Genomic DNA, 25,172 nt, shown 5'->3' with positions numbered 1-25,172 from the left:
CTAATTCAATGTAAGCTGATACATCGTACCTATTATACAAAAGCACGATTAGCTGAAATGTATAAAAATGCGTCCCCATTATGTGAACGATGTCAGCGGTCACCAGCTGTATATACTAAACACATATTTTTCATACCCCGTCGCTGGTTGTGGGGAGGACAATTAAGACTTGGTTTGGTGTCTCTCCTTCAGCGTCACTCCACAAGCCCCAAAGAGATGTTATAGCATTTACTACACACTTGGTTAGACGGCTCATACTGATCACCTGGAAATCAGGTCAACCTCCCTCTCATGCTCGCTGGATAAGAGACATTATATATTTCATTAAACTGGAAAAGATCCGGCTCTCAACTATTGGCTTATCCAATAAATCTCACAATATCTAGAGTCTTTTCCTTCAACGTGTCCAAAGGATTAAGTTCCCTCACAGTGACCGAGACATCTGAAAATGTATGATGTGTGACCGCGATGGAGGTTACGGCAGGTCTCAACTTTTCAGTTTTCTTGTAAAGACTGATGTGTTTTTTTTTCCTTTGTGACGTTATTGGGTTGTTTCTGTTTTGTTGTGAGTGTTTTTTCAGTTCTTCAGTGTGTGATTATAATTGACTGATTATGTGAATGTTTGTAACATACGGTATCCATGTGAACATGGTCTGTTGAAAAAACACAATAAAAGAAAGAAGTACACAAAAAGACTCCAAAAAGACACAAAACAACTAAACAAATCACTTAAAATTTTGTCCTACAATACAAAAAAAAAAAAAACATTTCAAAACAGCAACAAGTTTCTTTATTTGTCATCTAAAAAAAAACTTTAAAAAAATAACAAGGTTTCAAAGGGGTAGGAAGCAGTGTGTGCGTGTGAGTGTGTGTGTGTGCGTGAGGCTGTAAATCACTGGTGAGGGGGATCTGTTTACACTACACTGCATGAATGGAGGACTTCTAAAAGACACACACACACACGCACACACATACATACACACATTCAGGAACCTCTGAGCCCTGTGGCTCCTTCAGGACCTCGTTTTGTTCCAGTGTGCACACTACGTGCACACTGGAACACACTACGTGCACACTCCTCACTAAAGGCTGACGTACAGCTTCCTCCTTCCTGTGTAAAACCTGATGTAACATGAGTTACCTCCAGACTTTAAAGAACACTGAACCAGCCTGTAATGCTCACGCACGCGCGCACACACACACACGCGCACACACACGCGCACACACACACACACACACACGCGCACACACGCACACACACACACACACACACACACACACACACACACACACACACACACACACACACACACACACACACACACACACACACACACACACACACACACACCCACCACCCCCCACAACCACCCACACACACACACACACACCACACACACACACACACACACACAAAGGCCTTGATTGTTTTTTTATGTCAGACACTGAAATACCAGGATTAAAATAAGAAGTAATCTCACACTGAGTGGAATGATTCAGAAAAAAGAAAATCTAAAAATGTACAAGACAGAAAAGTAGAAGATAAAAAAAGTGGAAAAGGAAATAGAAGATAAAATAGTAGAGGACAAAAAAGTGGCATAAAACTGACAAATTTATTTTAGTTCAGGAGTGAAAAAGCTTAATCTCAATTTAAAGACGCTTCAACATTAATGTGCCTTAGTTTGTGTTTTAACACAAAGTAAACACACAAAATGACAGAAAAATACACAAAACAATTGCGAAAATACACTAAAATGTAGAAAAGACAAAAAATACAGTATAGGAAAGAAAAAACTGAAAATACTGAACAAAACAAAAACAGAAATACACAAAATGACTTCAAAAAAGGCAAAATCACAACACAACATTACTAAAACATGCATTTTACAGGAAAAATACACGAAAGAACAACAGAAGTGCACATGATAAATAAACATACACAGAATGATATGAAAATACACAAAACAGCAGCAAGAAAGTAAAAGACAAGAAAAACACAAAATATACTCCAGAAACACACAAGATTACTACGAAATTGAACAAAACCACTACAGAAATTCACTAGAAGACCCCAAATTACACAAAATGATAAAAAAAAAAGTACACAAAAAGACAAGAAAAACACAAAAACATGACTCAGCAAACCCACATTTACATTTAAATGTAAAATTGAAAATGTCTGCCATTATATGAGATAATCACGGGAAAACAGCGCTGTGAATATTATTTGGTCATTTACACCAATGTTTCTCAACTGTGGGGTCAGGACCCCATTTGAGGTCGCCAGATGTTTTCAAGAAACAAAGAATACTTTCTCAACAATTTGAACCAATTTTTGCTTATTTTTTACAGTTTTTCTGCAACTACTCCAAACTCACCACATTTCAACCTATTTTCATCACTTTTTCTTGCCATATTGTTGCTCCTTTAAATGCATTTCTGCTACATTGCTCCCATTTCTGACACTTCTCCATTATATTTAAATGCCTTTTCTGCACATTTTTCCCACTTCCATGACATTTTCAGCACTTATAAACCATTCCACCACTTTTCTATCTAATGTCACAAATGTTGACCCATTATTGTCACTTTTAACCTATTTTCACCATATTTCATGATTATTTTTGCCAATTTAACCACATTCACCCTTTTTCATGCCCATTATTTGCCAGTTTAAACTAATTATCCCAATATTGGCATTTTGAACCCTCATTATTTTATATTTGGGGGTTGAGAACCACTGATCTAGACTGAGAGAAAGAAACAAAATACATCATATAGACTGAGAGGGGAAAGAAAATTATATGCCAGTTTAATCTAATTGTTCCAATATTGACACTTTGAACCCTTTTTTTTTTAATCTTTTTTATCTGTTTTTGCCCACTCTAGTTTGCAATTTTGAACCAATTTCTTAAAATCCCGTTTCACAACCTTTTCCACCATTTTTGGTCACTTTTAACCCATTTTTTTGATTTCTGATTAAAACAAGGAGCTCACACAGCAGCTCTCACTGAACTCCTTTAGTTCTCAGCCTTTCCTCTCACATTGAAAAAGATGAGGCGTGATGATCTTCATCCTCTCCCACTTTGACCTGAATATCATCATCAACACTTTAGTGCCACAATAACTCGCTCTCACAATGTGTTTCTAATGGAATCACAACCACAGTCCGTGTGTGTGTGCGTTACTTCATCTTTGTCATCACGTCAGAGGGTCTTTGGGTTTCTGTTGTGTTTATTTAGTTTCTCGGAGGTAATGAGTCAGTTCAGTTTAGGTCACTTTAACCTGAGATGATCCCATAGCTCATGGGTTTCATCTCTACAGCTCAGTTTGTACAGTCAATTTCATTCTAGGTTAAAGCTGCAGTATGTAAGTTTTTTGGTGTCATTTGGTCAGAAATCCATCATCATCTTTGAGCATATTGTAATCCAAAGTGTTTTGAGTGGACAGTGAATCTCTGCTCCTTCTTCTGGCTGTAAATTAAGTTTAGAAACACAGGAGCGTCACGCTGAACTTCAGCCAATCAGAGATCTTTCTACTAACAGAGTCCTCCATGAGCCTTTCAAGCATTACTAGTGGCTGCTCGAGCTGCTCGTTAAAAGTCTATGCGCGTTCACGATCTGAGAGTAGAGAAAGTCCCATGGCTTTATCATCAAGCAGAAGTCTGTAACACGGCTTTTTGCACTGAAGTGACACAGCAAAACAAAAGGAAAAAGGAAGAGCGAGGTGGAGAAGCAACAGAATAAAGACACAAATGTGTTCAGGAGGAACGCTGTCTGCGGAGTCGGTGTGTGTGGCGGACTGCGCGCGATCCATCCACTTTCAGTCCCTGCGCCGTCTGCCCCGAGTCAGAGAGACAGAGAACAGATGAGATAAATCGCTTGTAAACCTAAGAGAAACATTATCAAAGGTGAAGGGAACAGACAATTAATTTGCAGTGTGGATGTGGAGTCTGCCTGCTCTGATAAGCTGGGATTGGCTCCAGCTACTAGTGTGTGTGTGTGTGTGTGTGTGTGTGTGTGTGGAGTAGCTGTGGCTCTGAGCCTCTTACTGTATGTCTCTAAAACATCAGAAAACTCTTCACTAACACAAAATAAAGTCCCTTCATTAGTTACTACCCTATTTTCCGGACTATTGAACGCACCGCTGTATTGGCCGCATTCCAATAATTTATCAATTTTCCAAGAAAAAGTCACGCAAAAGGCCGCATCGTGACATAGGCCGCACCCCAATGGCTGATGAGGGTGCCTTTCTAAAGACTTGGCCAATCAGAACGGGCAGGTAGGCGTGCTGCTGTACTCCTGTTAACGGAGGTTTCTGTGTATTCTGATCAGTTTCAATGAACGAGTTTCCATCTCCACATTAAGTCTCCTCCTCACTGCCCCGCATCTGAATATCAGTCACTTTTTTTTTTTTTTTTTTTTACCGGAACCATACTTTCCTCTCTCTCTCTCTCTCTGTCTCTGTCTCTGTCTCTGTCTCTGTCTCTGTGTCTCTGTGTCTCTGTGTCTCTGTGTCTCTGTGTGTGTGTGTGTGTGTGTGTGTGTGTGTGTGCGCGTGTGTCACATCAGCTTATCATTTAATATATGAATATATAAATATGTGATGGACTGGCGCCCTGTCCAGGGTGTACCCCCGCACAGCGCCCTATGAGAGCCGGAGATTGGCACCGGCAGACCCCCGCAACCCTGATAAACGGGAATAAGCGGGTATGAAAATGGATGGATGGATGGATATATAAATAAATAATATTCAACAGATATATGACTTCTGCTGTCAATTGTTCCCACGTTAAGTGGCTGTTACAGTTAATGATTTCCGCTGTAGGAGTGACTGTCAGTAATATTTTGCCTCCCTACTGCCGCTGGACACAAGTGTGATTGACTGAAAAATCCACACATAGGCCGCACCCTCAACTTTAAAGGAAAAAAATAGTGTCCTATATGCGTAGTATACAGTAGTCTCTATGGATAAAACAGTCCCAAAGTGTTCCACAGTGTGTGCGTGCATGTAAGCGTTCCCAAGAAGATCCAGTAAGTTTAGTTCAGGAGGGGAGGGGGGACATGAAGCATCTCATGATTCTACATACTGCAGCTTTAAACCATTTAATCTGTTGGTTTTAGAATAGAACAATAAAAACCTTCGAAACGTAACAAATCCCACACCTGTGGAAGTTTGAAAGCGGTGATTCCGAGGTGCATTATGAGGTGACAGACTCACCATTGAAGAACATTTTGTCCCGCCTGGCCTTCCTGGCTTCATCAGAGAAACAGTGTTTCTTCAGCCACTCAGAGTCAAAAACACTGAGGTGTTGGTCAGGCCACACGATGGAGAGCTGAGAGAAGATCAATAATAATAATCATAAAACAAAACACAGATCAGAGCTGGGACAAACACTCAGCCCTTTACAAATATTTACTAAAACCATGACCAAGCTGTTATTAAGTGGATTTTGGTCATTTTGTAACTTTATTTGTCCCAATTTTTCCCCTTTTCAACATTTCAAGATTTTATTATTTTAAAAATTTTTGACCATTTTCACAAGTTCTTTTTGACACATTATTTTGTCCTATCTTGAACCATTTTTTACTACGTTTCACCCAAAAAACCACCTTTTGCCCAATAAAAACCACTTGTCTCCCTTTTTCCTTACATTTTGTTTATTTGTGTTCCATATTTTTGCCCTTTTTCACTGTTGTTTGCCACATTTTGCTCATTTAAATTACTTTTTGCCATTACATACCACCTGTTTCCTCTTTTTTGCCACTCTTGATTGCTTTTGGTCCATTTTAGTCACATCACTATTTTCTTGACATATTTTTTCCCACTTTTGTCCCATTAAGCCCCCTTTCAACATTTTTGACACTTTTTTCAGGTTTTTGTTCCTTTTTCCAATAAATATCCTTTTTTGTCCATTTTTGCTAATTCTTTTTGACACTTTAATCAAAGTTTTGTCCTTTCTTTAACCAATTTTTGCCACTTTTTATCAATTAAGCTACATTTTTCCCAATAAATATCACTTGTTTCCTTTTTTCCCAACGTTTTGCATTTTTTTGTTAAAATTTTTTGACTTTTTCACTATTGTTTTCCATATTTTTTCATTTAAGCTACCTTTTGCCATTACACACTACTTGTTTCCTCTTTTTTGCCCATTTTTTTTTTTTTTTTTGTTGCCTTTCTTGACTGCTTTTGGTCCATTTTAGTCACTTTTTACTCTTTTCTTGATACATTTTTGCCACTTTTGGACCCTTTCATGCCACCTAATGTTAGGATCCTAACGATGAGCAGTGGATCTGTTTCTGATCAACAATAGTGAACAGGAGGCTTAAAAAGCCGCCGGCTGTTTGTCCCACACATGTAAATAAAGACAGAGCCAGCTCAGAATCAAACAGTAATCTGATTACCTTTGTGTTTACACTCATTCCTGCACTCAGACATTTATTGGTTCCCTGTGATGGGAATCTACGACCAAACCAGACTTTCCAGTAAACCTTCAAGTAGAGAACAAAGTGTGACGCATCCCTGCGATCTTTCCAGGTCGACGCTCGCTCGGTGTTTGGGTGAAACTGGTATCCCTTTTAACCAGTGACTTTCCCCTGGACACAGTCCCATTTCTGCCACTTCTCCATCAAATTTCAATGCTTTTCAGCACTTATAAACCCTTTTCACCATTTCTCCACCTAATGTCACATATGTTGACCCATTGTTGTCACTTTTAACCTCTTTTCACCATATTTCAGGCTCTTTTTTGCCAATTTAACCACATTCACCATTTGTCATACCCATTATTTGCCAGTTTAAACTAATTGGTCCTACTTTTTAAATACGTACCCCCCATTTATGCCACTTTTAAGTAGAAGTGTGACAATATCTCGATACGGCAATATATTGCAAGATTTTTTTGCACGGTCCATTATCGATTTGCTCGCGCTAAGTATCAATTTTTTAAACACTTTTTAAAAACTTTTATTTATTTATTTTTTTCCCAAATTTTTTCTGCTTTTTCACTAAAATGTGCAGGTAAGTCTTCACAGAAATTTTGTCACTGTTTGTCACTATTGAACAAAATTATTCATTTACATAGGTATGTTGACACTTATTTACAGAAATGTTGCACTAAAATAGTGTCACTGTTCATAGGACACTTTTACTTTTAGTCACTGTAAAAAACCAAGAAAAGTTGAAGATAGTGATATAACTTTACAGACAGAGGATAAAAGAAACCCAAAAAATAATCTATGGCCGTAGGGGGCGACAGTTCCAACTGTGTGGTTTGATAGTAGATAATGAAGCAAAAAAGAAGAGCTCTCTTAAGGGACCTTTACTCTCCCTTAAACAGTGTGCTGACATGCTCTGGTGGCTGAAGATAGCAAGTAAATCATGGACTGTTGAACCACGAGGATAGAGGTCCTTTTGGGTGGGGCCGTGTGACATCATCAATCACGTGATTTCAAGATGGAGGAAAAATGCCAGTCAGCGTAATGATAATTGAGTTGTAATTGAAGATGGATAATTGAAGATGTAATTGACCCCCGCCCTGAACTTGCGTGTGCGTCCCACCTGGTTGTTGTTGGTGACCTCCACAGACTTCACTCCCGTGTTCACGTCCAAGTCCACCAGGAGCAGCCTGCGCGACACAGCCGACTGCAGCATGCACGCTGAGCACTGACAGTTGTCCCTGAGCCAGGTGTAGGGGTACAGGCTGTGACCCCCGTTGCCCCACTGCACCTCCACCTGCCGCTCCCCCTTCAGGGCGCGGGCCTTCCTCACCGAGGGCCCTGTGAACCCAGAACGCACCGGGAGGGAGGCCGAGCCCAGCGTCTGCTGCCCACGGACCAGCAGGGGGGCAAGGGGCGGAGTCAGAAGGGAGCGCCCAGCGAACTGCAGAGCCCGGCAAGCTCCACTACTCCGCTGGAGAACAGGTGGGACCAGGCGAGCAAACGTGTTCATCCACATGTTTGAGATTCAGATCAACTCTGTAGAAGAAGAAGTAGAAGAAGTAGAAGAAGTAGAAGAAGAAGAAGAAGAAGAAGAAGGCATAATTGTTCTAACTGTCCTTTACCACATTGATAATAATAATAATAAATAAAATGAAAAACATATTTACAAAATAGTAATAATTAAAAATTATAATAAGAAAGAAAAATAATAATAGTTGGTTATTAATGGCAGAAGGATGAACTAGATAAATAGATTTATTAATTAAATGATTGATGGTAATAATTGAACGAATTAATAGTAATAATAACAAAATGAAAGGAAAAGGAAAAAACATATTTACAAAATAGTAATATTTAAAAATAATAATAAAGAAAGAAAAATAATAATAGTTGGTTATTAATGGTAAAAGGATGAAGTAGATAAATACATTTATTAATTCAATGATTAAAGATAATATTTTGCTGCTGTTGTTTTCATGTTAATAAGAAAAAAAAAAATTCTAAGTTCTTCTTAAAAAACTTAAGGGATCATTAGCAGATATACAGCGTTTACTTCACACAGTTTAATCTACCCACATATACTATATATCTTCCTTTTTTAATCAAACAATAAGCTTTTCAATTGTGTTTTTTGTGGAAAATGTGCAAATTAAATGTTTGAATATGATTGCAGATTTTTTTATTGTTATAATCTTGATTGTTTTTTGTTGTTTTATTTTTAGATCTCTCCTGATGACTTTGGCTAACCATTTATTTCTCCTCTCTGGTTCGGTTGGGAAGCCAAACATTTTCACTCCTTTTTCACAACGAGTGCAGCATCCCCATAAAGCACAGCAAACTGTATGACAAGTTATTAACATTTCTGACTTTGTTAGACATTTATTTAATCAATTTATATTGGTACATAAGTGCATAGTAAAAATCTAATGTTTATTTTTTATATATGTATGAACATAATACATATGTTTTCAATGTGTCCCCCCCCCTTTTTTTTTTTTTTAAAGAAAATTAGAGAAAATTCAAAGCAATACATACAATACCTATTAACACATTTTGTAAACCAAATAATGATGGCTTTACACACATTTTTATTACGAATTTACGTTAGAAAAAAATAAACTATTTATGGAACTACATAAACACGTATTGTATATACACATACATATAACGGTGTACTGTATAAATATTGTCAATCAATGCAGTTACTGATGACAAATAACCGAAAATCCCAGTTATGTCACTGGGAAACAATGGATTTGAATGGCCCGCCACTTACTTCCGGGAACAACTTCAGTCTTACATGAATCACGTGACGGTCAAGCATTTTGGACTTCCGTTGTCGCAACTATATGACTCTGGCCGCGCGTGATGACGTTTCATGAGTCCAAACAAGTACACAAAAGTGCTGTGCAAACATGACCTATTGGGGGGAAATCCGGTTGTAGGTTGAAGTCCACCTTGCTGTGATTGCAACGAGGTGTCGGTTTTGTTAAAGCAATGTTCCGCTGATTAGTTATTGATCCGGGAAAGCGGAATCTGTGAATATCTTTCTAACTATACCTAAGTGTCACACACCCGCACATATCCCTCCGCTGTTTACTGTTTAAGTCCTCTAAAAACAGACGTTATTGCACTAAATCATACTTTAAAAGCCGTCATGTGTAGAGATGCTGTGCATGGATTGTTACCTGTGAAGCTGTAAAGTGGCTTCGTATCGCGTTTCTTCTGTAAACAACACAAAGCTTGTGAGTCGCTGTGATGGAGGGTGTCTGAAAGGTCAGGTGAAGTGACGGCGGATGTATATCTGTGATCTAAATGAACATAGGACTCCTCCTCTGTTGATTTAAAGCAGGGGTCTTCAACAGGGGGTCCGCGACCCCTAGGGGGTCCACGGAGGTACTGCAGGGGGGTCGCGAAAGTTTTGGTTGATTAGACATTTTTTTTATATTCCCCCCCGCAATTTTTTCAATAAATTGAAATGTCTTTAAATACACATTAACATGAATCCAACACACTGTAGTGAACAGATAAATGGAGGCAGAAGATGTCTTTCAGTCAGCAATGCTGACATGAATCTGTCAATTATGTTAATAGTTCAGTATTATATGCAAGATAACAGGTATGTTTATGCATGCCAGTGGCACTAACAAGCATCAATAATTTTCGTTTCCACATTTATGTTGAACAAAAATGTCCATTTGAACAGCTTTTATGCAAAATGTTGTTAGATGCAATTTGACAGACATTGTTGATCTTGGCAGGTATCAGTTTATTATGTAATATGTGTATGAATGGCAGTGGCATGGCCACCCTACTCACTGTACCTTGCACATGTTTAAACTAAAAACAAGAATATATAAACCTGTGTGTTATTTGAATATCTTCGTATTGAATGCACAATAGTACATTTATACATGGCACTATAGGACCAGTTTAATATAAAACACAATTTTATACAATATATATAAGTAGGGGGTCCCCGCTCCATCTCTCCATCAGTTTGAGGGTCCTTGGCCTGGAAAACGTTGAAGACCCCTGATTTAAAGCCATTAAAGTGCTGCGAATACAACAAATCAGTGTTTGTAAAATTAATTTAATAAAGAAAACAAAATAAGTCATTATTATTATCAGATTTATGTTAAAAGTATGGAATAAAGGCCAGAATTATTTAATTAAAAACATATGTAATGGATAAAATGTTTTAATACTCTTGTAAATATTGCATTTTTTTTTGTGTGTGTCTGTTATCAGGATTAGAATATAGGCCAGGGTTTTTCAACCTTGGGGTTGGGACCCCATGTGGGGTCGCCCGGAGTTTAAATGGCGGCACCTAAAATGTCTTGTAATATATATATAATTACTGATTATTAAATTATCATTAATTCTCAAATTAAAAAAATCTGTATTCTATACTGTGAAATATAAATTTAATTCTATTTTTCTAGGGTCACTAGAAATTCTTTATATCAAAATAGGGTCATGATCCAAAAAAGGTTAGGAACCACTGCATTTGACATGGAAGATTCCATTACATTTTGGAGGGAATCTGGATCAATAAACTGATTCTGGATCAGTTTAGATCAAGAGAATTAGATTAAAGAGACAATATCTGACAGAGATAAAAAAATAATAAAGTCCTAATTATTGGCTAAAATGTTGAAATAGGGAGAATATGTTTTAAATAGTCAAAATTACAAGATTAAATGGCATATGAAAGCTCATAATTATTAGATTTACATTAAAAGTATGGGATATTTCTCTCTTTCCCTCTCTCTCTCTCTCTCTCTCTCTCTCTCTCTCTCTCTCTCTCTCTCTCTCTCTATATATATATATATATATATATATATATATATAAAATTCTTATATAAATTAATCCAGATAAGTGACAATATCTGGAAAAGAGGAGATTTGGAGCTCTGAGTGTTCTTGTTATGAGAATAATGAAATAGTCATGATTATTAAAGAAAATGTCATATGTTTTAAATAAATGTCCTAATTGTTTGATAAAATATTATAATTAGACAAAATGCATAATTATTAGATTAAAAAGTCCTAATTATTGGCTAAAATGTTGAAATGAAGGGAATGTGTTTTAAATAGTCAAAATTACAAGATTAAATCTATAATTATTACACATAAAAGTCATAGTTACACATTAAATGTATAATTATTACACATAAAAGTCATAGTTACAGATTAAATCTATAATTATTACACATAAAAGTCATAGTTACAGATTAAATGTATAATTATTACACATAAAAGTCATAGTTACAGATTAAATGTATAATTATTACACATAAAAGTCATAGTTACAGATTAAATGTATAATTATTACACATAAAAGTCATAGTTACAGATTAAATGTATAATTATTACACATAAAAGTCATAGTTACAGATTAAATCTATAATTATTACACATAAAAGTCATAGTTACAGATTAAATGTATAATTATTACACATAAAAGTCATAGTTACAGATTAAATGTATAATTATCACACATAAAAGTCATAGTTACAGATTAAATGTATAATTATTACACATAAAAGTCATAGTTACACATTAAATGTATAATTATTACACATAAAAGTCATAGTTACAGATTAAATGTATAATTATTACACATAAAAGTCATAGTTACAGATTAAATGTATAATTATTACATATAAGTCATAGTTACAAATTAAATCTATAATTATTACACATAAAAGTCATAGTTACACATTAAATGTATAATTATTACACATAAAAGTCATAGTTACACATTAAATGTATAATTATTACACATAAAAGTCATAGTTACAGATTAAATGTATAATTATTACACATAAAAGTCATAGTTACAGATTAAATGTATAATTATTACATATAAAAGTCATAGTTACAAATTAAATCTATAATTATTACACATAAAAGTCATAGTTACAGATTAAATGTATAATTATTACATATAAAAGTCATAGTTACAAATTAAATCTATAATTATTACACATAAAAGTCATAGTTACAGATTAAATGTATAATTATTACCCATAAAAGTCATAACTATTAGATTTATGTTTAAGGTGTGGGGATAATAGTCAGAATTCTTAGATAAATTGATCCAGATAAGTGACAATATCTGGAAAAGAAGAGATTTGGAGCTCTGAGTGTTTTTGTTATGAGATAAAAATATTACGATAATGAGATAGTCATGATTATTAAAGAAAATGTCATATGTTTTAAATAAATGTCCTAATTGTTTGATAAAGTATTATAATAATTAGACAACATTATAATTATTGGATTAAAAAGTCAATTATTGGTTAAAATGTTGTACAAATTCATAATTATTAGATAAAAGTCAGAACATTGACATAAATGACATAAAATGTTATAATTACAAGACAAAAGTCATCTTAACCCACTCAGGAAACACCCGTACAGAAATCAGGCAGGGAGTCAGTGTTAAAGCAAACCCAGTCAATAATAAAATCCAAAACGTCATTTTGAATTTTGACTGAAAATAGAAAAAAACTATTTAACATGTCATCAGCAGACAAACTATGACCACTATAATTATGAACACTGGATAAACATTAATGTATTTTGAAGGAAAAACACCCCAAAACAGAGAAATTTGTAAACCACGAGACATTTGTTCACGATTAATATTATGTTTTGAAAAATAAATGTTTCTCTGATGCAATATTTTTTACATTTTTTATGTTACTAGTGAAAAACTAATAAACAATAAATTATTATAAGACACAGACAATCAGAAGACTAAACATTTGACTAATATTTGCCCTCAAAATAACTCGAAACATTTGTCATTTATTTAATTTAAGTGAAATATTAAAAAAATAAAGTTTGAATGTTTGAACCCCACTCCAATATTTTAAACACATTATTATCAAAGATAATTCCAAAAAAGGCTTTAAATGTTGATTCCTACCTCTGGTTTTGTTGTTTTTTTCAATTCTTGCAGATCAGAGATAGACGAACGTCTCTTGATGTACCGTCTAATCCTTAATGTAAGTGCATTGTTTGGATATAAACGGGTTATTTTACAATGATTAACTTTCCTTCAGGTGTCTTATTACAGCAGCGTCTCAAAGGCCAGGAGTCAGTTTAGGGAAATGTGTATTGTGTTGTTGTGTAACAGTGAGCTGAACTTTGTGTTTTTGGTTCCCACCTCGTCTTTTATTAACGTTTTCCTTCATCTCCTCACACATGGACACTAAAGATAAGGAAACAATAACAAAGTGTCAAAGATTTTTGTTGGAAAACAAACGTTCTTTTCACTCCCAGGTTGAAAACAGCCGTGGCTTCTGCGCTCTTTGTGTTTCAGCTGACACTTTGTAAACACCAGTAAAGCTTTAATTGGAGCCAGTGTGTCACACAAAGCAAACACGGGTTGTTTTGACGTAAGTGGCTCTGCCGGATCTAACACAACAAAATGCACAAATTACAGAGAAACAAAAACATGAGCAAAGCTGTTATTTTACTCACTCACGTAACTGCCAACCTGCACAGTTCACCTGATATTGACCCCTTAATGACTAAAGTAACTATGTTACTAATGTTGCTTTGGGTGCTAACTCATGTTCTCATGCATTACTTTATAAAATACTTACCTCAGTTACTGTAACTTCAAGGTAAACTGATTCCTTTTTTATCCAGCTGCGATGTAGTGCTACGTCTTATTTCCTGTTTCCATGTTTATCTGAATGTAAGTGTATCTAAATGTGAAGTTATCCAACTGTTAAGTTATCTAAATGTAAATGTATCTGAATGCAAATTAATCTCAATGTAAATGCATTTGAATGTAACGTTATTTGGATGTACATGTAAAGTTATCTGAATGCAAATGTATATGAATGTAAAGTAATTTGATGTAAAGCTATTTGAATGTAAAGCCATATTAATGTAAATGTAAACTTAACTGAATGTAAAGTAATTTGAATGTAAAGTCATCTTAATATAAATGTAACGTTATCTGAATCTAAAGTGTGTTGAATGCAACATTTGTTAGATGTAAAGTTTGTTATATGTAAAATTATCTGAATGTACAGTTGCATTAATGTAAAGTTACATGAATGTAAAATTATCTGGAAGTAAAATGAACTGAATTTAACATGTTCTGCATGTAAAGTTATCTGAATGTTAAATTATCTGAATGTAAAGTTATTTGAATGTAAACGTATCTGAATGTAAACGTATCTGAATGTAAACGTATCTGAATGTAAAGTTATGTGTGTAAAGTTATCTAGATGTAAATCATCTAAATGTAAACTTATCTGGATGTAAACTTATCTGAATATAAAGTTGTCTGGATGTAAAATTATCTAAATGTAAAGTTACCTGGATGTAAACTATCTGAATGTAAAGTTATTTGGATGTAAATTATCTGAATGTAAAGTTACCTGGATGTAAATTATCTGAATGTAAAGTTACCTGGATGTAAACTATCTGAATGTAAAGTTATTTGGATGTAAACTATCTGAATGTAAATTTATTTGGATGTAAACTATCTGAATGTAAAGTTATTTGGATGTAAATTATCTGAATGTAAAGTTATTTGGATGTAAATTATCTGAATGTAAAGTTATTTGGATGTAAAGTTGAACACATCTGCCGTTGCTACAGCAGCAACTTAAACTCTAACACCGGTACTTCTGCATTCAGAATGCTGCACAAAACTTTTAGAATGTGTATCACCAAAACGTGGAAACTTTGAACCCTGTGCGTGTGTAAGGAGTAGTTGACACTTTTAAGATTGAGGGAGTGATCCAAGCAACTGTTTATAATATTACCCTTATATAAGATTCTCTAGAATGAAACAAAGCGTGACTGAGCTTTGGTTTTTCCATCTGGGCGTACAGCCAGTGAGTCTTAAAGCTCACATTTTCAGCCCTGCTCGCTGTATCAAAGACATTTTTATGGCACGTTGATCTTTGAACCTCATCCATCGTCTGTGTCTTCTGTTTCACTCCTGTAATTAGTGGTTTTTTACTCCAACAGCTAATTTCCTCTGCTGTTTACACGCTGCCAGTGAGGAGGTTTTCAACCACAGCGACGCTGACTGTGCGATTTATTTCCCTGTTTGTGAGTGAAACAGAGCTTCCACTGCAGCGTCTGAAGAGGGACGCAGAGATTTTTCCTGGACACGTAGAGCAGTGAAGAATGTGAGATGATCAACGATCACATCCATGCTTTTCAACACTTTTTTCCTTTAAATCTGCAGGACTGAGTTTATGATTCTCCTTAAAATCACATCAAACCGACAGAAGCCAAAACTCTTTTAAATACATCTTGAACTCACCACATTAAAAGTCAATTTGAATTAATAATCACACATGCAAACAATGACCTGTATTCTCTATTCATGTTGCGTAGGCCGAGTTTACCAAAACATATGTAAAGTCTCATTTGAACGCGTGGGAAAATAACATTTCTATATGTTAGAGGTTGGAAGATACACCGACTTCACGATACAATACGATAGGGTCTTTGACGTACAAAAATTCAGAAATATTTACCCATTGTTCTGTGATTATTCAATAGTGGCACTGTACATTTTTAGTTTGATCTGATGAATACTTTTTGAGATATGGACAATTTGGAGAAGGTTTCCTTACTTCTCTTCCATTTTCAGCTTCCAAAATACATAAGAAAGGTAAAGAAATCAAGAATGTTTTGACCAGAGAGACATGTAAACCCATGTAAATTTGCGATGGTAAAACAGGGGACGGGACCCGGATAAGCAAACTGCTTCTCTCGTCTCCTTTTTCGGCATGTATAAAAAAGAAAAAAAAAAAAAAAAAAAAAAAATGAATGTAACCATGTCGGAAATAAACTGAATAAATAAATAAATAAATAAATGTAGTATAATAATGCAGCTCCACCTACTCTCTCAGAATATATAAAAAAATCTGCTATACATCCTATCTGGTGGAGATGACAGCTCCTAAAAATAATATTATTTTTTGTAAATATCTGTATCATATTTGTATATAATTTGTATTATTATTATTATTATTATTATTATTATTATTATTATTATTATTATTATTATTATTATTATTATTATTATCTATCCTACTTCATTTTCTACTGCTGTAATGTGTGTGTATCTGATCCCTATTTTAACAGTATTTTACTTAATTAGGCACTTATTTATTGTTTATTCTTCTTTTGTCTTTGTTAACGTTTTTTATTTTTTTTATTTGTGTTTTTTTTCTGTGGCTGTAACATAAGCAAGGAATTCTGATTCTGATGATTCTGTGTGTTTGGGTCTAGAACATGTTTGGGCCTTCAGTAAACAACTTAGCATATGTCTCAGCTCCCTGTAATGTGATCAGCATTGAGCTATGAACATAGACTGTTCACATGCATGCAGTACATGTGACTAATCATTACTGATGTCAACAGTTTATGTTCATACCTCAAAGCTGCATTTGTGTTCACACCAGTAAAACCATAGTGGACTGTCTGAGTGTTTGAACCTCTCCAGGCTTTTTCAGTGTGAACGAAATGAAGTTGTTACATGTAATACTCACAGTATAATAACTTTAAACATTATATCAATGTACAGCTGACGTCTCCTTCCTGTTAGTGTGAGATAAACACATGTTTCTCTGTTTCAGATGATTCTAAGGATTTAATGGAGTCATTCCCAGTCACACAGCAGTGGGATTGGATTCATTCCTGTGGAATCTCAGTAGCACACACTCAGCTAACCACACGTAGCTAAACGCACGTAGCTAACCACACGTAGCTTACAGCATGTGGAAAACATGCGCTGAAGTCAGAGCGTGCCTGCTCACACCTGCTGGGATTCAGCCCACAAACACCAAAGTTTAAGACTTTTTGAAAAATGCTTTCAGAACAGCAGGAAACACAGCCTCATTAACAGTGTTAACATGAGCCACTAACCTAAGATAAAACCTGACGCTAATCACAGGATTAAAGCTAATTAGTAAAGCTCTCTCACACACACACACACACACACACACACACACACACACACACACACACACGCACACACACACACACACACACACACACACACACGCACACACACACACACACACACGCACACACACACAGCTTCTTCAAAGGAAAGTGTTTGTTTACGACTCTTGCTAATACATTGGAGTCACAATAAGACAATTTGAACCTAATAAAGAAGCCCCGCCCCTTTACTTTCAGAGAGTGTCAGAGAGCATCGGCTGTAGGGACAGAATTCATTGTATAGTGATGAGAACATATGTATTCCATGTTTTGTTTTTATTGTTGATGATTTTTGTCATGAAGTTTGAGACAAAAAATAAAAAAGAAAGAAAGAAACTTCCTGCTCATGTCATTTCTAAACCCCAGGATTGACTCTGAGCTTTTATTGTATTTTCTTCTTAAACAGATTGATGAGCTCTGAGTCAGAGGCTGCAGCTCATCTTCTGATGATTGAATTTCTTACAATAAGTCAGATTACACACGTTCACTAGCCTCACAGAGACGTAGCCGGGAGCAACGCAAGCAGCTAACTTCATTAGCATTAGCAGAGGGATGGAGAGCAAACAAGGAAAACATCTATAAACCCTCGGGAAACATAGGAGAGCAAGGATTTATGTTCAATAGGAAATATACTCCTGCTCAAGCTTCACTGACCAACATCCAACCAACATCCAACCCAACATCCTCCATAAAGGAGCATGAACATTCAACCAGATCCTCATGTTCTCGTACATTTATGTGTTGGTCATTTTTAAAAAAATACATTTTTGTTGTAATTTTGTGGGTTTTTTGTAATTTTTGGTCAGTTTTGTGAGTGTGTGCAATTTCCAAGTTGTTCTGTATATTATTTATTTCAACGATGTGGGTTGTGCGTTATGTTGTGTGTCATATATAGGGTTGTCAACTCTCGGAAAAATAAATAAAGGACATCTTGTTAGAGTAGTAGAGTGTGTGTGTGTGTGTGTGTGTGTGTGTGTGTGTCATGTCCCCTAAAGATGTGATTAGTGTGATTTATTGAATCATATTGATAAGCATTTATTATTATAACATATCTTCCCCATATTCGCTTCATATGCGCATCTGAAGCAAATATAAAAAAGGCGCCAATCAGACTCCCTCTCATTTCATCATCAACTCTGAGAACCCCAGTAAAATCGTTGCTCTGTAGCTTCGGTGGAAACTGAAGTGCCGTCAAAACGCTTGGCACCGGTGTTCCTGGATTCACCAGGTTAACCAGCGACGCATCCAAATCCCTCCTGGTCCGGTCCCGGTAAAAAAAAAGTCTGTGTCGTAAAAGCTCTGATCTTGCGGCGTGGATCAAACTGCGCCCCCCAACTGGAGAAGAATATGCCTCTTACCGCGTCTATTTCATTAACTTTGTATTTAATCTGGTCGCGCAAACATCTTGTGACGCGTCCAGTGTGAAAGTAGCATAATGGGTTGCAATGGGTGACGTCCAGTCAGACACAGTTGTGCCAGGTTGTAGACCACCCCCCACTTCTGACCCTCGTTGTATATCCATCACAATGCTCGCACTACTTACAACACTGATGTCCATCCCATACTCATTCTCATTCCACTCACACAGTCTAGCACCAGGTGTTTCCACACAGGATGACTTGATAATAATGTATCATGTTTTTCTGCAGTCAGTGTCTTCTCCTCGTCCTTCTCTCTCTGCTCTGTTTCAGGTGTTGTGAAGCTGATGATGTCACTTCCTGATCTGTGGTTCACAGCTCAACTAGTCTGAGACACTCTGATGTTCTATCTCTCTATCCTGTTCTGTTGGTCCTTCTGTCCACTAACCACAACCAGTCCACGCAGATGGCTGCCACCTCTGAACCTGGTTCTAATGAAGAGTCGTTTCTTCCCACTGTCGCTAATACTTGTTCATGTGTGATTTTTTCCCTTTTTCTTATGAATTCCATATTTTGATAGCGCTTCAAGATGACTTTTGTTGTATTTTGCCTTATATGAATAAAGTTTAACTGAATTTCATTTATGTTTTGTGTATTTTTGTAATTCATTTGTGTTTTTTGCATCATTTTGTGTTTCTAATGTTGTTTTGTGTGTCCATCAGTATCCATCTAACTGTTCATTCACCCATAATTTATTCATTCATCCATTCATCCATCAATCCATATATATATATACTGTATATATATATATATATATATATATATATATACATTCATCCATCCATTTATCCATCTATCCATTCACATCCATCCATCCATCATATATATCCATCCATGCATCATATATATCCATCCATCCATCCATCCATCCATCCATCCATCCATCCATCCATCTTATCCTGTGAAAGATTGTGGATCTGATTCTATTTCATGTAGATTTGTCGAAACTCAACAGATGCTACAGATGTTAATGATAAACCTTCAGGTAGTTCTAGTTTTTGTTGACTTTGGTTTTTGTTTGTAAAGGTGGACCTAAAGTGAACCCCTGACCTTTACTTTAGAATCATTTTTCTTTCTCTCTGTGTATAAAGCTGCTGACTCAGCAAAACAAACGTTTCATCTTGTTTCCACCGTAAATAGAAACAGACAGAGACGATGAATGGGAAAGGAAATCCTGTCAGTGCAAAAATAACAGGAAGTTATGGATGGATACACACACACGCACGCACGCACGCACGCACGCACACACACACACACACACACACACACACACACACACACACACACACACACACACACACACACACACACACACACACACACACACACACACACACACACACACACACACACACACTCCTATTTACAAAGGAATAAAGGGTTAGTGTGTGTGGTTTTCCAGGGTTTCTGTCTATATTTGTTGTCATTTTGTGTATTTTAGTTGTTCAGTGTATGTTTTATTTCATTTTGTGTAATTTTCTGTCGTTTTGTGTATTTTATTTATAGTTTTGTGTGTTTTAGTTGTTGTTTCACGTATTTATTTATTTTTCTGTGTGTTTTTTATGTTGTTTAGTGTATTTTTATTATCATTTTGTTTATGCTACCTATGCATGACTATAGCATGTGAAAACACATGAACTATGTTGTTATTTCAAAGTTAAAGTTACTTTTGGCTTTTGTTTGACTTTAAATATAAAGTTCAAACAACTTGTGAGTGAAATGAATGAATGTTTTGTTCTTAAATCAAATGAAGGTTTATTGTTGTTTTGTATATTTTTAATTTCCTTCCAGTTCAGACTTATTGATCAGTGTTTGTATGCTCAGGCTTTGCTGATTGATCAGTGATAATAGTGATTATTGAGACCCTGTGTGTGTGTGTGTGTGTGTGTGTGTGTGTGTGTGTGTGTGTGTGTGTGTGTGTGTGTGTGTGTGTGTGTGTGTGTGTGTGTGTGTGTGTGTGTGTGTGTAGTGATGGAGGAGGAGTGTAACCTGAGTCTCTTTCTCAGTTTTTAACGTCCAGATGTTGGTCTGAGGCACAGAGGTGGAGGACTGGGACTAGAGCACTGGTTCTACTGGTTCTACTGGGACCCATAGGTTAATAACTGGGTGTTTGTGATGTGGACTTAGACCTGCTCCTGTTAGTGAACTACAGACCTCGGACACCATGGTTCTGGTTCCGCTGCTGGTTCTAGGAGCCCTGGGTTCTCTACCTGGGTCCTGGGCCGTGTTCCGTGGTCCTTTACAGCCCGAGATGTCCAACGGAACCTTCCACCATTACTTCGTCCCGGACGGGAACTACGAGGAGAACGACGACCCGGAGCTGTGCCAGATGCTCTTCAAAGTGCGGGACGAGCGCCGCTGCGGGCTGGACGAGGACCAGGACGCGGTGATCCGGGACGACTTCAGCATCGTGCGGCGGCAGGTGGAGGACGCTGCCCGGCTCCTGGAGGCTGTGGGTCGGACCGTGTCCTTTGACCTGGACGGAGAGCCCAGCTACGGCCGCTTCCTGCGCCGGGAGGCGGCCACCATCGGGGACGCGTTCCAGAGCTCCGAGAAGTCCCTGCTGGAGCTGGAGGCCAAGTTCAAGCAGAGCCTGGAGAGCGAGGTGAAGGACGAGCACCGGCTCGGGGAGAACTTCCTCAGCATGGCCCTACAGACCCGGGAGGTTCTCCGGGACACGGTGGAGGTCTCTGTGGGTCTGAAGGACAAACACGACCTGCTGGCCCTCATCGTGCGGAGCCACGGAACCAGACTCAGCCGACTCAAGAACGAGTACCTTAGGTTCTAAACTCGACTCAAGCACCAGTGCCTTAGGTTCTGAACTCGACTCAAGCACCAGTACCTTAGGTTCTAAACCAGATTCAAGAACGAGTACCTTAGGTTCTAAACGCGACTCAAGCACCAGTGCCTTAGGTTCTGAACTCGACTCAAGCACCAGTGCCTTAGGTTCTGAACTCGACTCAAGCACCAGTACCTTAGGTTCTAAACCCGATTCAAGAACCAGTACCTTAGGTTCTAAACCCGATTCAAGAACCAGTACCTTAGGTTCTAAACTCGACTCAAGCACCAGTACCTTAGGTTCTAAACCCGACTCAAGAACCAGTACCTTAGGTTCTAAACCCGACTCAAGAACCAGTACCTTAGGTTCTAAACCCGACTCAAGAACCAGTACCTTAGGTTCCGAACCCGAACCTCAAGAACGTGTACCTCAAGATCTAAGACCCTAAGAAGGGCTCCGAAAGTCACATCATCCTGAGGACTGTGGACTTTTGGGCAAAATACCAAAAGACAAAATCTATCTAACAAATACCAAAGAACAACATCCCAACTGATCAAATTCCATGGAACAAAATATTAACGGATAAAATACCAAAAGGAGAAAATACCAACAGACAACATCCCAAAGGATAAAATACCTTGGGACAAAATCACAACCAAAAAAATACCAATAGACAAAATCCCAGTGTATATTTTTTGTATTAATCAATAATCATCACCTTAACTGTAATAACATGTAAAGTGTGAGGTTCATCAAACCACATTTAATCCATTGGGATTTTGTCCATTTGTATTTTATCCGTTGGGATTTTGTCCCGTTACCTTTACTTCCCGGTGTCAAACACCAACATTCACAGAGATCCAGACGTACACAAACATTGTGCTGTTATTGATCGTTTATAGATGTAGATCACATAGAATCTGCAAACAAGGCTTTGATTGTTTTTGAGATATAAAATAAAAGTAACATTCCCGTTGAATTGTAGAACGGGGTGAAGGGACATAATCCCAACGAACAAAATCCCAATGGACAAAATCCTAGTCTCAAGTGTAAATATTAAATAATCACACATATTAGAGAAAATGTTTCATTGAAGTTAAGATTGAAACAATTCTCATAATAATAATAATTTCTATTTGATTAGTCCGTTGGGATTTTGTCATGGATTTGAGTCCATTTAAACAATATTTATTATTCCTAGATGTACGTTACGTTAAGGCTTCATTGTTTTTGGGTGAATAATAAATAAATAATAAGCATATTCATAAAGTCAAAGATCTTTTTAGAATAATTTTACTAAATGTTCCCAAAGACAGCTGTGGATTATTTCTATAGTTCCCATTTAAACCAGTTTGATTCCAAGAAGGCCAGACTGGAAAAATTCAAGGTTTTCTTTTTTTTCTTTTTTTTTTTAAACAACATTTAAACAAAAATAATCAAAAATACTTTGGCACAAAGAGAAAGTCTCCAGTGATGAAATATGTGAAATAATAATATTCATGCTGTGGTTTAACTGGGATCTTATTTAATGTGTTGCAAAGAACTAACGTAGGAATAATAATAAAAAAAAAAATCCATTCTTTGTGTATTTTTCTATCGTTTTGTGTCTATAGTCATGTGACAAAAACAAAGGATACGGAGGAAGATTCTCCTGCTTTGACTGTACGTTGTATTTTCTGAGGAGTTTGCAGCTTTCTCCAAGTATGAAAACCTGTGTGTGTGTGTGTGTGTGTGTGTCACCAAAGCCCCCTCCATCAACGTTATTTATTATTTGAAATTAATTACCAACGTTGCTAATAACGAGTTATTTCACATTTGACATAGAGTAGTTACAAGTTGGTTTTTTGTATGCCAAAATAAGTCGTGTCGTATATTAAACAGACATTTTTTCATTTTTATTATTTAGACGTTATTACAAAGCTCTTTTAAATGCTATTAAATTATTATAATCTTATCCATTGCGAGTGTCATGGCAGTAATAGCAGTAAATCACCAATAGGTATCAGCATTACTGTAAATAGAGCAAATTAAATAAAGGCAAGCTATTGCATTTTGCAGAAAATCTTAATTTAATGTGTTAATTAAATTGAATAATTAAATAAGTAGTCAAATATACTCGATTTATTTATTTCTTGAAATGTAGTTTTACAACAAAAACAATAATTGATTAAAGTCTGGAGAAAAATGCCACCTTTTCTTAATCACTAGCAGCTCAATATCAACATTTTGTGCCACTTTTCACTTTTTCCTTCATTAAGGTTGAAATGTGTGATTAAATTCTGTAGTATTTTTTAACCACATTAAGGACATTGACCCTTTAAGACAGTCAGCTGAGCTGCTGCAGTGGAGCAGCGAGTTAAAATAGTTACAACAGACAAACACATATGACTGATTGCTCAAACGTCTCTCAGTGCTTCCAACACTCAGAACTGAAGGAGTTTTATAGAAAACAGATGAACATCTGCACCGAGCGTTCGACAGGCAGCCGCGAACACAAAGGCAGCTACTCAAACTCCGTGCACTGGAACTGGCATGATATTGTTATATTAACACTGAAATAAATTATAGATAGGACATTTGTAGATCTAAATTTTAATTTAAGTTTTTTTGTTTTTTTTTTGGCCCCCCTGCCAATCGGGCCCCAGGCACTGCCTAGTTTGCCTTTGCGTTAATCCGGCTCTGTGTGTCGCTCTTGTCAAGTTCGTTTCAATTCTTTTAATTTCTAACAAACAAATGTGGAAACTCTTTTCAGTAATTAGAATTATGGGTTTTTCTTTGTGTTAAATCTCTAAAAATGCAGCTGTGACAGTGACAGATGAGAGATTGAAGAAAAAAATAAATAAATCACATTTATTCACAGTATATTTGGAGTTTTCTCTCCTGACTTCAAACAAAAAGACTTTCTGCACGGTTTGAATGGTGTGAAATGTCTTTGGTATCAAAGGTAAAGACTGTGTTCATCGACCACTGCAGGAAAGCTTTGAAAGAACAGAGGATTATTGATGTGTGTGTGTGTGTGTGTGTGTGTGTGTGTGTGTGTGTGTGTGTGTGTGTGTGTGTGTGTGTGTGTTGCACTTTGTGCATTGTTTTTGTGTTTCCTTGTGTGACACAAAGTGTAAAGTTCACTGTTTAATCTTCAGAAACACATTTCCTCTGAAAGAAGCAGATTATTACACACCCAACACAGCATAACGTGGATGGCTGTTCATCATAGGAATGGGATCCACACAAGGTTCCTGCTGCTTAACAGAAGGTTTTCCTTGCCGCCATGATGAATTCATGTTGGGTGTGGGATACATATGTATGTGTATATACGTATATATGCATATGTGTGTATCCATAAAATGAAGAGTCCGTCCTTAAGACTGCTCTACTGTAAAGTGCCTTGAGATACCATTGGTTATGATTTGGCGCTATACAAATAAAGATTGATTGATTGATTGATATTAATGTGTTTCCACTGTAGCTGGTTTTTAGTTTGTTTCCCAATTAAAGAATATTAGAGCAAATATTATATATTAATAATAATAAAAA

The 25,172-nt window shown here is 36.5% G+C and overlaps 2 protein-coding genes across 3 annotated transcripts in view; one reads left to right on the top strand and one right to left on the bottom strand.

Annotated features, from left to right (window-relative positions):
• Nucleotides 1-13,537, bottom strand: part of bbox1 (butyrobetaine (gamma), 2-oxoglutarate dioxygenase (gamma-butyrobetaine hydroxylase) 1) — a 46,576-nt gene extending 33,039 nt beyond the window's left edge. The window contains exons 1-3 of one of the 2 annotated variants that reach the window (XM_028442991.1): nucleotides 13,381-13,537; nucleotides 7,561-7,976; nucleotides 5,221-5,335 (exon numbers count right to left, since the gene is read on the bottom strand). In XM_028442991.1, the coding sequence (XP_028298792.1) occupies nucleotides 5,221-5,335; nucleotides 7,561-7,956 (511 nt within the window). In that variant the 5' untranslated portion in view covers nucleotides 7,957-7,976; nucleotides 13,381-13,537. Of the gene's footprint in view, nucleotides 1-5,220; nucleotides 5,336-7,560; nucleotides 7,977-9,628; nucleotides 9,788-13,380 lie in introns of those variants that run through there. The other variant, XM_028442992.1, reaches the window with a different exon arrangement.
• Nucleotides 13,538-20,855: 7,318 nt separating this feature from the next.
• Nucleotides 20,856-23,215, top strand: fibinb (fin bud initiation factor b). Its single transcript, XM_028438179.1, has 2 exons — nucleotides 20,856-22,003; nucleotides 22,037-23,215. The coding sequence occupies exon 1, from the start codon at nucleotides 21,024-21,026 to the stop codon at nucleotides 21,645-21,647; it is 624 nt and encodes a 207-aa protein (XP_028293980.1). The 5' UTR covers nucleotides 20,856-21,023; the 3' UTR covers nucleotides 21,648-22,003; nucleotides 22,037-23,215.
• Nucleotides 23,216-25,172: the final 1,957 nt, after the last annotated feature.

Source organism: Gouania willdenowi, chromosome 3 (assembly GCF_900634775.1).
Source record: "Gouania willdenowi chromosome 3, fGouWil2.1, whole genome shotgun sequence".
In the NCBI taxonomy this organism is placed as follows: domain Eukaryota; kingdom Metazoa; phylum Chordata; class Actinopteri; order Blenniiformes; family Gobiesocidae; genus Gouania; species Gouania willdenowi.
The sequence above is the reverse complement of the archived record's forward strand: the minus strand, read 5'-3'. Positions and strand labels throughout refer to the sequence as shown.